Source organism: Myxine glutinosa, unplaced genomic scaffold, assembly GCF_964187855.1.
Source record: "Myxine glutinosa unplaced genomic scaffold, kmMyxGlut1.1 SCAFFOLD_2610, whole genome shotgun sequence".
In the NCBI taxonomy this organism is placed as follows: Eukaryota; Metazoa; Chordata; class Myxini; order Myxiniformes; family Myxinidae; genus Myxine; species Myxine glutinosa.
The window spans coordinates 23,717-37,694 of record NW_027618704.1 but is presented as its reverse complement, the minus strand read 5'-3'; the positions used below and the strand labels follow the sequence as shown (position 1 = coordinate 37,694).

The following is a 13,978-nucleotide window of genomic DNA, read 5'->3' as shown; positions in this document are numbered from 1 at the left end:
TAATTAACAAGCCTCACCCCTCGTGATGGGGACAAATATACAAGCTTACCCGACATCCGGTCTACACGAATTTCCCTACTTATGGTACATCGAGGTTTCTTCTTCTTCACGACAGCCAGAGCACACTACCGAAATGCACTCTACCTGAACTAATGTATCCCTACCCCCACAAACATAACAATATGAAGATGAACCCAGTGAAAAAGAAATCTATTCAGACGCAGTCCGCCACCTCCCGTTCAACCGGAGATCAATGATGTCTCACTGGAATGATGGCATAGAGGTGTGTGCAAACTCACCTCTAAGTCATCTAACTTGGGTTTGAATCCCGAACAAGCTAGAAACTGTCATCCCGGTGTTTCACAGGCAGGGTGATTCAATGTGTGTGCCTCGGATGGACGCTAAACCGGACGACCAGGCTGCCGGCATGCATCACACGGTGTCCTTTACAAAGAGTAGGCGAACAAATTACATATTCCTGCCCTAACTACTTATAGTTCTCAGCTTCAGCCTTGACTACTCTATCCTCGTCCTAATAGTAGTCCAAAACCATATCAGCTTCCCAAACACCCATAATATTTCACAAGAATTACAACAGTGGACTTTACATCAAAACTGCACATGACTTTGGATATGACATCCCAGCATCACAAAATATGCGCTTAGATGGGAACGCCAGTCCAAATGGACAAACTACCGATTTTAATGGCAATTCACATTAAGGTATACTCAAGATGAACTGTCCGCAATCCATTCGTCTTGATGATCCCTGCGTTTTCAAACCAAAGGTGAGAATGGCAGAAGGTAAAATTCAGGACACTTCTCAACTTCAGGCATTAGTCTCCAGCTTGCAAACCTCCAGGTTTATTTCATGAGCAAACAATGATCATTTATTGCTGCGAAACATAAAACGAGTGCGAGCACTTCGGCTCCGACGTGCAAACACTTGTAGGACAGAGCGCGTTGTACCAGGAAATATTAACATGGAATGAAAGAAACTCCAATAACACAGATGTACCTTGTGTGTTGATCCGCTGCTTAAAAGGGTGAGTGTTCATTTGTATTCTTGCGCAAGTATAATCGGAAAACGAGGCTTGGTCAGCACAAGCTTCGGCGTTTGTACACGAGAAGATGCTTTAGAAAGATGAACGTAACGGACAATATTTAATACCTTATTGCAATATGCAATGGCGGCACCAAATTCTCACCTCAATCAGCCATAGGCCCAAAAATATAGTCTTTCTTCCAGCTTCTCTAAAAACTGCAAAACACTGCGACAGTCCCAGCATGCTGTTCGTTTTGGACATGAGGTGCAATCTCACTCTGCCTTCATCGCAAACACCAACGCTTTCCCTTCGTCGTCGGAAAACGCCGTTACGTCAAAGACAGAACTCTTGGAGGGTTGGGAGAAAATCAAATCCTGAATTACGTTTGCCAAAGTTACTCTTGCAGCAGGTGCAAATTTCAAACGAAGCAGCGGAAGGGTTTCGGTCGGAAGATTCCTGGAGGTCAGAACGTCATACGCAGAGAAGGATGAATTGTCCACGAGAACTAGAAAAGACAAATGCAATTCCATGAGGAGAAAATATCCACTTTCTTCTGGAAATGTCGACATTCATCGCGCCTTTAACTTTTCCATTTTGCTCCTGACCGCGTTATATGTGTAAGATTAGTCACGATCAAATTTACAACAATTTATATGCACTCAATGAGCAATGCACAACTATGTCTTCAGCAGAAAATTTACAGATGCTTGTATCATGTGATTTCAAGTACTGCATATCGGTTTATCGAATCTAAGACGTCAACTGCAGCCGTTCGAGCCGGTGATCGACGGAGCGCCATCTGTGAACGTGAAACAAATTCACTGCTTGCCAAACGCAAAAGCATGCGCGGTCAAGAACAGGCCATGCAATAAATAAATAAATTCACACACAGGTGGTCTATAATCATGAAGCGGGTCATTATTGCTCGTTGACGTTAACATACCGATTGATCGTACACAAGTCACCGTAAAGGAAAGTGCGAAAATGCCATGACGAGGAAAGTTATGCGAGTGATGGTGTCGGTGGAATGTAATCGAGTCTTGCACCATGGATGTATATTCCCGATAAATGATTGTTACAGCTGCACATATGGACAGTGGCAGAAGCAAAGCTTGAATTCTGAACGATACGTCAGAAACTAACGCTCATTTTGGGATCGATTTCTAATGCACCGTCAGCATCACTTCCACAAACTTCAACATCAGACAAATGAAGAGGGAAGAGACACACAAAGCTTTGTGGGGCGGGCGCACTATTGAAGTCCGACACCTCAAACAAACTTTTAAAGTTGAAATTACAAATCGAATATGTGCAAATAAAGTTTGTGAGATCTAAAGTACATGTTTTGGGAAAGAGCAAAGAATGAAATTTGTTGGTTTGAAAACAGCACTTAGTTTGATTACTACCCACAGTCGAAAAGAGGTTATAAATCACAACACTGAGATATCACAGCAAACTAACATGAATTAGAGTAAGAAAAGGTTAATCGTCAGGTACCCGATACGATATGGGGTTTGGGGCACTTCGGTGGAATCGCAGTTGCAGCCGCACCACCTATGAAATATCAAAAGCTCAACCAGCGCTATTGTTCACCCGTCTTCATCGCTTTTTGGCTTCCGCAGCACGCTGCTGCAGTCGTTTGGCGTAGCTCTGCGCCATCGAGTTCACAATGGACAGCACAAAGTAGCACACCATGAAAATGATCAGCTTCTCAAAGGCCCAAGATAACCAGCCGTCAGCCTGCACAGACGTCACATCATTTATCAATAACATGTATCTCACCTCAATGCATCACATGTATTAACTTAAATTCAGTTTTCTAGCATATTATAGAAAAAGCCAACAGGAATACGATGTCACAGCATTACAAAATAATCTTACCGCTGGTGACAGAAATATGCAACACCAGCAGAAGCCTGTGGTAAAAATACAACGATATAAACGAGGAAGCCTTTTATCCTTAATCTTGCACTTGCACTATTCGTCCATTATAATTTTCCCATAGGTTTGGATTGATTTGAAGTAATTTTATTTGGTAATTTAAGCGGTGAAGCCACTTCAATATTTGCCTATGTCCTTCTTTCCATCCATCCATAAAAAATGAAGAAGAAGAACCTTTCCAACCCACAGTGTTTAATTCAAAAGGATACTACCAAAAGGCCCATGGCACTGCAGCCAACCTCCCTGGACGTGGCCACAAGAGAAAACTTGATTGAAGATTACAGCGAAGGATTGTTTGAATGGTGGAGAAAGCACCTCGATCAGCTGCCAAACAGATTCAAGCTGACCTTCAGGCACATGGTACGACAGTTTCAACTTGCACCATCCGTCATCAACTCAATGAAAGGGGGGTCTATGGTAGGAGACCCAGGAGGACCCCACTGCTGAGAGAGAGACATAAGAAATCCCAACTGGAGTTTTCCAAAACACACCTGAACAAGCCAAAATCCTTCTAGGAGAATGTCCTGTGGACAGATTAGACCAAAATAGAGCTTGTTGGTAAAGCACATCATCTCTATGTTTACAGAAAACAAAATGAAGCCTTCAAAGAGAAGAACACCTTCCCTGCAGTCAGTGATGTTTTGGGGTTGCTGTGCTGCCTCTGGCACTGGGTACCTTGAATGTGTGCTTGGCATCATGAAATCATGAGATTACCAAGGCATTTCGGAGCACAATGTTCAACCCAGTGTCAGAAAGCTGGGTCTCCGTCGAAGGTCATGGGTCTTGCAGCAGGACAATGACCCCAACACACTTCAAAAAGCACCCAGGAATGGTTCAAGACAAAACGCTGGACTGTTCTGAAGTGGCCAGTAATGAGTCCAGATCTAAATCCCATTGAACACCTGTGGGGAGATCTGAAAACAGCAGTTGGGAGAAGGCACCCTTCAAATCTGGGAGAACTGGAGCAGTTTGCACAAGAAGAGTGGGCCAAACTGCCAGGAGAGAGGTGTAGGAAGCTCATTCATGGCTATAGGAAGCGCTTGACTGCCGTTATTTTGTCAAAAGTCTGTTACCAAATATTAAGTACTGAATCAAAAACAAAGGATCTGTAATATTAACAGTGAAATAAAGAATTGTGGAGACCAAATACTTTTGTCAATTTCAACTTATTTTTAGAGAAGATTGTGAGTTATTTGAAAAAAGAGCAAGGGTACCAATATTTTTGGCCAAGACTGTACACAGGCATTTCACTCCTGACCAGTTTTTTGTCTCCTCTAATGTTTATTTACTTCACATAATATATGAATTACATGTCCGTGCACATGGGAAATACGGTTTGTTTATAAATCCTGGACTTGCACACTATTCAGCCTGAAAAACTCAGGCGAAAACCAAAAGTTTTTTTTTTTAATTGAAGACCACTATTTTCTTTCCTCTGCATTATGAGACTGTACCTTCTGTGGGCAGTGTATATTAGACCACTGCTGTGATCACTCAAAACAAAACACGCATTACCTTGTTTCCTCTACACGAGTGGTAATCAAAATGCACCTTTGTGTCCTCAAATCGATACCTTTGTTTCATGATAGAAGACGCGTTGTTCAGTTTTAAAATGTACATGATAGGCCTGCAAGGCCTGAGAACAAGCACGGAGCAAACAAAATGCCAGCAAATGGACTTTACAATACAACCCTGAGATTTAAAATAGGCCTATTTTCACTTAAAATGCATCTTTGGCTAAAAACACCAATTTTCATCATATTTCCTTCCCACTTTATACAAACCGAGTGTTAAACCATCTGTGACTATAAAAATGAAATCAGATAGCAAATTGGAGTCAAAATAAAGCCATGAGAGAGTAAGAAAGTGCAAGCCTTACAAAAGAGGCCTATGAGGCCTGGGAACATATAAGGAGCAAACAAAATGGCGGCGATTTGATTTTGAAGCCGCACCCAGATGGCCAGACAGAGGCACAGATAGACTGGCAGAGAATATATATATACATATGGATGGAGATAGATTGGTGTTAATTTGACTCAATGTGTCTATCCATCTGGTGTATGCATTGCAGTCAACAACAGTCTTGCCTGTGTGATGCTGTTGGGGTGGTGAAGCTTCATCTTTTGATTCTCCAAGTATTCGGTGAAGGGTTTCTGCAGTGATGGGCCCACAGCAGGAATGAAGCTACGGATTAAGGAACAGATACATGTAACTACAATTGATTTAACACAAAATATTTTGAATACAACAACACAACAACAACATGCATTTTAAGGCCATTTTCCCTGCTAGAGCAGGGGTTAGCCTTGCGGTCCCCATGACAATCTTCTCCATTTTGCCCTATTTTCTGCATCTCCCCTTGTTAACCCCCTTGCCCGCATTTCTTCTTCCACCATCTTTAGCCAAGTCTTTCTCCGTCTTCCCCGTCCTCTACTTCCTTCTACATTCATTTCCATCACTCTTCTCAACCATTCACTTTCATCCTTCCTCAAGACATGAACACAAAATATTTTGAATAATGTCCATTAACCAAAGTAAGGAAGCAGTTTTCTATCATAGTGATCACATGCTCATGCTCGACCTAGAATCTGCCAAAGCAGTGTATTGGCCTGACTAAGCCTGCTGTGAAGCGGGTGAAACGTCGCCCGATACCGGGTCTGCTCTTGCTCATTTGCTGAGTAGATCCAATTTTACTTTGTGGTTGGAAGCGCCTTCTTCCTTTAAAAATGTGTAATCTCAACTGCCCCAATCTTTTACCATATATGTTTGTTTCAGTGCAGGAGGAGATGGGAATATAAATAACTAATGCAACTATCCATTATTACAATCAGCATCAGAAACAGACAGTAAATGATCAGATGGTCATACATTCTAGATCATAAATCAAAGTTTAGACGACGAAGTTTTATGCTTTACATTTGCTTTTATTTAATCCACAACGGTGAAATAATCCCATTTGTGTCAGTAAAAAAAAGGAAACTCTTAATTCTAACTGAAGCACAAACAACTCCCTTGAAGCCCTTTCTTAAACAGATGCCCATATTTATTGCAGGTATGTACAAAAAGGATGAGATACTTACCCGACGAGTGTGACAATCTGCTCCACGATGTGGTTGCTGAAGGTCACGATCACAAAAAGTTTCTGCAGAAAAGATTTAAAAGAAAATCTCTTCAAGTCAAAAAGAAAAAAAGGAAGCAATTTGCAAAACTTCCCAAGGATGCATCATTGAGGCAATTAGGAGACAAATCACATTTTGGCTCATGGTGGAACCAATCACAAATTAAAACAAAACAAAGCCAATGATAATAAAACTAGAACACTGAAGTCACAACGTCAACCAATATGCCTCCACCCAAATTATTACATCATTATACTTACTTCTACCAAGTTTGGTTTAAATGCATTCAGCTGCTCCCAAGTATCACAATTTTACCTGACCTCACCAAAATCATCTCACTCCTCACCTTTGATATAACAACAACAGGCATTTTAAGGCCATTTTCCCTGCTAGAGCGGGGGTTAGCCTTGCGGGCCCCATGACAATATTCTCCATTTTGCCCTATTTTCTGCATCTCCCCTTGTTTAACCCCCTTGCCCGCATTTCTTCTTCCACCATCTTTAGCCAAGTCTTTCTCGGTCTTCCCCGTCCTCTACTTTCTTCTACATTCATTTCCATCACTCTTCTCAACCAGTCACTTTCATTCTTCCTCAACACATGACCAAACCATCTCAAACTGTTTCTCTTCACAGCATCCATCACAGGCTCCATTCCCATCATATTTCGCAATTCACCATTCATATTATTTCTCTCAACGATACTCCACACATCCACCGAACCATTCGCATTTCCACCCTTTCCAGCCTTCGTTGCTGCTCTACGTTCATTACCCATGTCTCGCTCCCATAAATCATAACACTTCTCACACATGCAGCATACACCTTTCCCTTCAGCTTCAACGACACTCCCCTCCTCATCAGCACGCCACTTAGTTCCCAAAACTTCTTCCATGCACATGTCACTCTAGCAACCGTTGACTCCTCACCTTTGATGCCAAAATATAATCAGTTCATCTTTGCATTATAATATATACTTTGCATTTATTTATTTATTTATTTTTTTGTATACAAGATCGAGGCTCATGAAAGAGCTAACATTGATCACACAAAAAGTCAAACCGACACATAAATCACAAAATAAGGGGAGCGGTAGACAAGATGGGGAGAGAGGGGGAAGGACACAAACACAACATTTGAGAGCAGGGACATCGAGAGAACTGTTGGAGGCAGAGGGCTTGGGGGGAGTTGGGAGAGGTATAAAACATATGGACACTGCAAGGACTTCCAGGAAAGAAGTTGGAATTTCAAAAAAGTGTATCTGGGGTGAATTAGCAGGGGTAGAAAAGATCAAGGTTTTGGATGGGGGAAGATAAGAGATGGTGGTGAACAGCTGTTTTAAAGACCTGGAGGGAGGAGTGGGATTGAAGGGAGTGTGGGAGTTTGTTCCAGAGGTGGGAGAAAAGAGGAATGAAAGAGTGAAGGTGAGCAGAGAGCCGAGATTTTGGCAGTTTAACCATCAGAGGGTTGCTGGCAGATCTTGTGCGACCTGTAGGAATACTAGGGGGGACAGAGCACAGAGAGAGCTGGGGGAGCAAGGCCGGAGAGGAGTCCGTAGGACAGACGGTAGGACAAAATAGGACAAAAGGACAGGACAAAAGGAGGACGGTAGGACAAAAGGACAGAAAGACCACCAACCTGCCTGCGGTGAGTGAGTGAAAGGCCCTCAGAGTTAGCTTCATCGCAGGAGATTCCAATGATTCTGAAAGCTTTGGTTTCAACAGCGTGAAGCCGAGCTAGGCGTGAGGCAGGAGCACCGGCCCAGAGGGGGAACAGTATTCCATTGAGCTGCGGATGAAAGCCTTGTATGTGGTGAGGAGCTCAGGTGTGCCAAGGAAGGACTTCGTACGACGGAGGATGCCCAGTCGGCGAATGGCTGTGGCGGCCAGCTTGGAAATGTGGTTTTCCCAAGAAAGATCATGGCAGATAGTGAGACCCAAAAGCTTGAGCGACAGAACTTCTTAGCGAGGATTGTTGAGAAAGTAGATGGGAGGGTTTTCCAGTCGGTCTTTTCAGAGAGAATCACATCACTGGTTCACAAAACATCACAAACAAACACATCATAAACTTATACCAAGTTTGGGCAAAATCACATCACTGGTTCACAAGTTATCACGGTAACAGGATTTTTACCGAATGTGACCTTTGACCTCTTGACCCCCAAATTTAATCTGTTCATGTTTACATTGTTATACATACCTGTACCAAGTTTGATTGAAATCCCTTCAGCTGTTCTCAAGTTATCACATTTGTACCAGAATTGACCTCTGACCTCTTAACTCCAAAATCGAATCAGTTCACCTTTGCATCACATTTACTTTTACAAAGTTTGCTCACAATCCCATTAATGGTTCACGAGTTGGTGTGGCCTATCTCCCAATAGTGAAGAATCACTTAGAAATTAAATAACTCTCGTATACAAATTCATATTCAGATCTTCACCAAAATTGAATCAATTCTTCCTTGTCACACACACAACCTCTCTGAGGTTTTGTCCAAATACGTCCATACCTTTTTGAGATATCCTGCTATATATCGTTTTTGGCCCTATCTCTCAATGGTGAAGAATCACGTAAAAAATTCTCGTAGCCGGATCCGAATCTTTACCAAAATCGAAACATTTCGTCCTTGTCACATGTGCTACATCTCTGCCAAATTTCGTCCGAATCCGTCCATAACTTTTTGAGATATCTTCTTCACAGACAGACAAACAAACAAACAAGACAGAGACAGACAGACAGGGGTGAAAACATAACCTCCATCCACCTTTGGTGGAGGAGGTAATTATGAATACTACTCCCTTCGTGTGGCTAGAGCACCTGTCACTTCTTTTCCAAACAATGTTTTTGTCCTTTCCAACAGAAAAGTGAAATAGTGTGATACTCGATGTGTGACCGACTTTTTCAAGTGGGAGGTATTCCATCACCTAATATTTTCACAAGATTTAAGTTGACGCGACCTGCAGCAGGAACAGAATTACCTGAATGTGCATTTTGATCACCGCTTTGCCGAGGAGCGTTGCGCCAAAGAACGTCCAAAAGGGCACCAGAAAATGTCCGCACGTAATGCCAGCGAGGTCAAATAATGGGTTCGGAATCTGTCACAGTCAACACATCATAAAAGCTATTGGGATGTAGCAGACAGAATAACAAGCAAAATATCCTAAAGCGTTTGTAGGTTTATACAACACCTTGCAATCTAAGCTCCATGAATATGAATATATACTGTCAACATTCTTCCTCTGAGAAAAAGTGCAAATAAAATTCACAACAACAATCTCACATCAACAAAGGCTCGTAGTTTGCAACAAGCTAAGCAAATGACCAAGTGGGGTTTCCAATCCCGAGCATTCCGACCTGTACTTTGCACAACGTCGTCGAAGTAAAGAAAAACATGTTTAGGTCCAGTTTGTTTTTCCTTTATGGTTTGCTCTTTCTCAAGTCAGGGCCAATGGACTTGCTTGTTGAAAACGGAATTGAAGACAAAGTGCAATTTACAAAAAAGCTTGAACATATCGAAATGCTATTCAACAGTACAATGATGGACAATGCTAGAATAATTAGTGCCAGACAATGGGAACCACAAGGTTTTATCTATTGGAGAAAATGCATCATTTCAGCCGGAAGCGAGTGCCGCAGTGAAATCTCACCGAAGCGCAGGCGAGAATACCAAGAAATCCGACACTCTGCACCAGGTGTTGCATCCCGAGCTTTGCACGTGTCACAAGACCCTGCTTTCGAGGACACCATGTTAGCTTGACAGGAATAGTTTTATGCCCCAAACAGGCAAAGGCTGCCCTGTCAGTGCTTTGTGAAACTAAAGCATATTTACGTTTAATTGTACTTAATGCAATGAGGGGGAAAAATAAAGAAATAAATCACAACTAGAAAGAGCAATCAGAGAGTAATGTCAGTCAGAGTACCAAGTAATGCTCTAGACTAGAGTCTAGAAAGTTCATATAAAGGGGCGCCCTACATATATCGGTTGAAATACATTTACTTCTTCATGCAGCTGTATGAATCAAATTGGCGCCCCTTTATATGAACTTTTCTGTAGCATTACTTGGTTCCTCCTAAGAACACAAGGGTAGTCCAGCATGCACACGAGATCTTTTTGAATGTCCCTTCTCCTTCTTTTCTATTGTTTGGCATTTTATACAAGCTATGGAATGTCCCTTCTTTTCTATACTTTGCCACGTGGCGCACACCATATAAAGGGGCCTTTTCTGTGCCCCCTGACATTTTTCCCAATAATGCCTTCTAGAACAGCGTTTCTCTGTCCATCTGGTGTTTGTATGTATGTCCCTTCCGCCGACATTTTGCAGGTTTATTCCCTTTAAAATTAGTCCTCGTAAAATTTGGCACCACCCTTTTTGGCGGCGCATTCCTCATTGGCCGTCGGCTTCTGTGGACATGCCATCTTATAGGCAGTCTTGCCCCATGGGGCGGTCCCAATAAAAAGTCTTACACCATACTCCAATGCTCCGCAACCAATCTCGCTGCCATGGCCAGCCGTCCACTCTCCAAGCAGTCAAAGCTGTTTCCTCCTAAAGCGCAATATGCTTTCCAGTTATGCCTTTATGCCCAAGTCCTCTCCTGGCCTCACTTACACAACAAACTTACTCTATACTGTCAAGGTTAACACTCATAGCCACCTTGGTGCAAGTTTTACAAGATGACTTACTCTGACATTTCCCCTGTTACAGGCCGACTAAGCTACACGGTCACACTGTCCATGCTATCCTTACCACAATTTAGCTATGAACCCCCACACCTCCCACCCCCAACCCCCTTCCACATAACATTATGCTTTGCAAAATCGCAACCACATTTACATGTTAAATGCAAGCATCGATGAACATTCTCAAAAAGGCAAATTTATGGGTGTTACTAAAGTTGGATTTTCAATATAGTCCCTTCTTCTCCCTGCCCTTTGCTTCTAAAATACAATTGCACCACATTCAGAAAAAGGTGTTAATCGCTACAGGAGCCTTTTTGGTTATGTTATTGCTTTCAAACAAGATCCAGATGTTTGCATTTAAACTTTTAATTTATATTTTCTAGTTTATTCCAATAATGCATTTTGAAAAGTGCCAATTCAAACCCCTTGCACTTGACCAAGTGAAAACAAAAGCCAACGGTAGGACACGCTCAATATGCCGGCAATGTGTGCTCACTGGCTGTGGATCCTGCGCATGCTCCTGGATCTCCTCGTATTCTTCATCATCAGGCTCCAGCCCTGACAGTCGTGCTGCCCGAGCCATGAAGTATGGGGGAAGTTCACCAATCGCTGTGCCTGCTCCCTGCAAACAAACCACCACCATTCCTTACCATCTTTAAAAATACTAGGGCATGCCCGTACTATATCTATATCTAAAATTATATCCCCCCCCCTCTATTTACATGAAATGGTTTGGTCCAAAGCGAACGGCTTGCGAGTGGTGACAATCCCCCCCCTCTATTTACATGCAATGGTTTGGTCCAAAGCGAACGGCTTCCGGAGTTTGGTAAAGAAATCGCCATCGCGTGCACAAACGCGCAGGAAAGCGAATGAATCGCAAATTCGTTTTTATTAGTTGTAAAACATAGTTTAACGCCAACATAGTTTGCAAACGTGAAATAAATGAATACGCTCTCAAATGTGCCATCCGAGGCAGAGTGTGCCCGCCACGTTCGGCACACGCGATAGTTCGCTGCTCTCTGATTGGTTGAATCGTTTTTTGGACATAGCTCGGTAAGTAATTGTCCGATTAATATGAAACCTTGAAAAGGCACATCCTCGGGTCCCCAGCAATATACCTGGCAAGTTAAAAGTATATCGGACCCGTGGTTGTCGAGAAACAGCGGTCACAGACAAACGTACAAACGTACAGACAGAGATTACTGGAATTATAGATAGATATATTCAAACCTCTCCACAAACAAGTTTTTAACTAGAACGGGCACTCGGTAGAGCGCATACCTTCGCCGCAGCTACTGTTCTGTACTTGGCATGGGAGTGTAGGGAACAGAACAGTGAACAGTTTGGTGCTGATTTCATGCAAATCGGATAAGAATTGACCGAGTTATGACAAAAAACGCACATTTTGCAAGGTCGTGACCCCCCTGACCTTTGACCCCCAACCGCTAACAAGGGTAATGTCTTCACTGGGTCATGTCGTATATCACAAGATCGGGCATTGAATTCTGAACATTTTGGCATTAGTTGCATGCCAATTGGATAAAAATTGACCGCGCTATGGTAAAAATACGATTTTGACCTTTTCGTGACCTTGACCTTGACCTTTGACCCGATTGCTCCCAAAATCTAATCAAATGTGTCCCGTATAATAACCAATCATCCCACCAAATTTCATGCAATTCGGTTGAATACTTTTTGAGTTATGCGAATAACATACACACACACACACACACACAGACATACAAATAAATACACAGCGATCAAAACATAACCTTCCGCTTTTGCGAAGGTAATAATAACGATAATGTGGTGGTTCACATGCAAGCCTGTGGCTGCTTGGCTGCATCACTTTCTAGGGGTGCGGATGTGCCGCTGATGCAGTGCCCCCACATTACCAGTAAGCTGGTACTCATTTTTCCGACCTCAGCAGGATTTACTAAAATCTATTACTATTACTAAAAACCATCCATTACTAAAAGGAGATGAGTGTGTGTCTTGCAAAGAAGAAGAAGCAGCACAACTGTGAGTTCCAGCAGTTCCTGCCATAATACTAATAATAACGAGTTTATAGAACACGATACCCCACGCAGTGTTCAAGTATGTAAAGTACCGTACTTCAATTTAAATAAAGTAATGATTTTAACGATCGTCAAAAAAAAATCTGAAAGTTTAGTGCTAAATTTAAGTCGTCCTTTTTATACACCACCCCATTTTGAACTTTTATTTAAATTGAAATATGGAAATACTGGAGCTTCTTGGAAGTATTAAGAAGGTGATTTGTGCACAAATGTTAAAGTAAATCATTAAATTTAAATAAAATAAAGATTAGAAAAGCCGTATAAATAAATTATTTCCGGGTTTTACCATCAATTCCCACAGTGTCTATTACACCACCCCATCTAAAACTTTACATTAGTTATTAGTGCCTGTTATTTGTGTCCATTATGACATCCTTAAAAAACAGCAGGTTTTCTGTTTGGAATGATTTTCACTTTTGTTTGATTGCCAGGCAGACAGATATCTCGCTCGGGTAGCAGACAGACAAAAATATCTTCACTCCTCTCTGCATATATGTGATCGGGCCAGATTCTGAGCCAAGATACTGTAAAACGAAAGGCTTGTCTTCCTATTCATGTTCCGATTTGTGTTCAAAATATAACATTCAAATTTAAATAACAAAATATAACTCACTTTAAAACAGCTGTTCACCACCATCTCTTATCTTCCCCCATCTAAAACCTTGATCTTTTCTACCCCCGCTAATTTCACCCCATATCCACTTTTTTGAAATACCAACTTCTTTCCTGGAAGTCCTTGGTGTCCTTGTGTTTATACTTCTCCCACTCCCCCCCCCCCCCCCCTCCTCCCCTTCCCATGCCGCCTCCCCCCAAGCCCTCTCCCTCCCACACATTCCCGATGTCCCTGCTCTCAAATGTTGTGTTTATGTGCTTCCCCTTCTCTCCCCATCTTGTCTACCGCTCCCCTTTTTATATATTTTGTTTGTTTGTCTATTTGATTTGTTTGTGTGATAAATGTTAGCTCTTTCACGAGCCTCGATTATGTATACAAAAAATATATATATATATATTTAAATTATAACTCCTTCGATCATAAACTCACAATCATAACCTGATAGACAGACTGTGCAAGCAGGAAACTAGTTTGTGATGTCTCTGTAAATCCAACAATGCCTTTG

At 42.1% G+C, this 13,978-nt stretch overlaps 1 protein-coding gene across 7 annotated transcripts in view; it reads right to left on the bottom strand.

The window, feature by feature from the left end:
• Window positions 1–836: 836 nt before the first annotated feature.
• The window catches only part of VMP1 (vacuole membrane protein 1), a gene marked incomplete at its 5' end in the record, with an annotated part of 29,472 nt that continues 16,330 nt past the window's right edge, over window positions 837–13,978 (bottom strand). For 2 of the 7 annotated variants that reach the window (XM_078769461.1, XM_078769464.1), the window contains 7 exon segments: window positions 837–1,551; window positions 2,640–2,786; window positions 5,075–5,171; window positions 6,068–6,129; window positions 9,083–9,199; window positions 9,752–9,832; window positions 11,279–11,404. In XM_078769461.1, coding sequence (XP_078625587.1) covers window positions 2,646–2,786; window positions 5,075–5,171; window positions 6,068–6,129; window positions 9,083–9,199; window positions 9,752–9,832; window positions 11,279–11,404 — 624 coding nt within the window. 7 annotated transcript variants of the gene reach the window in all.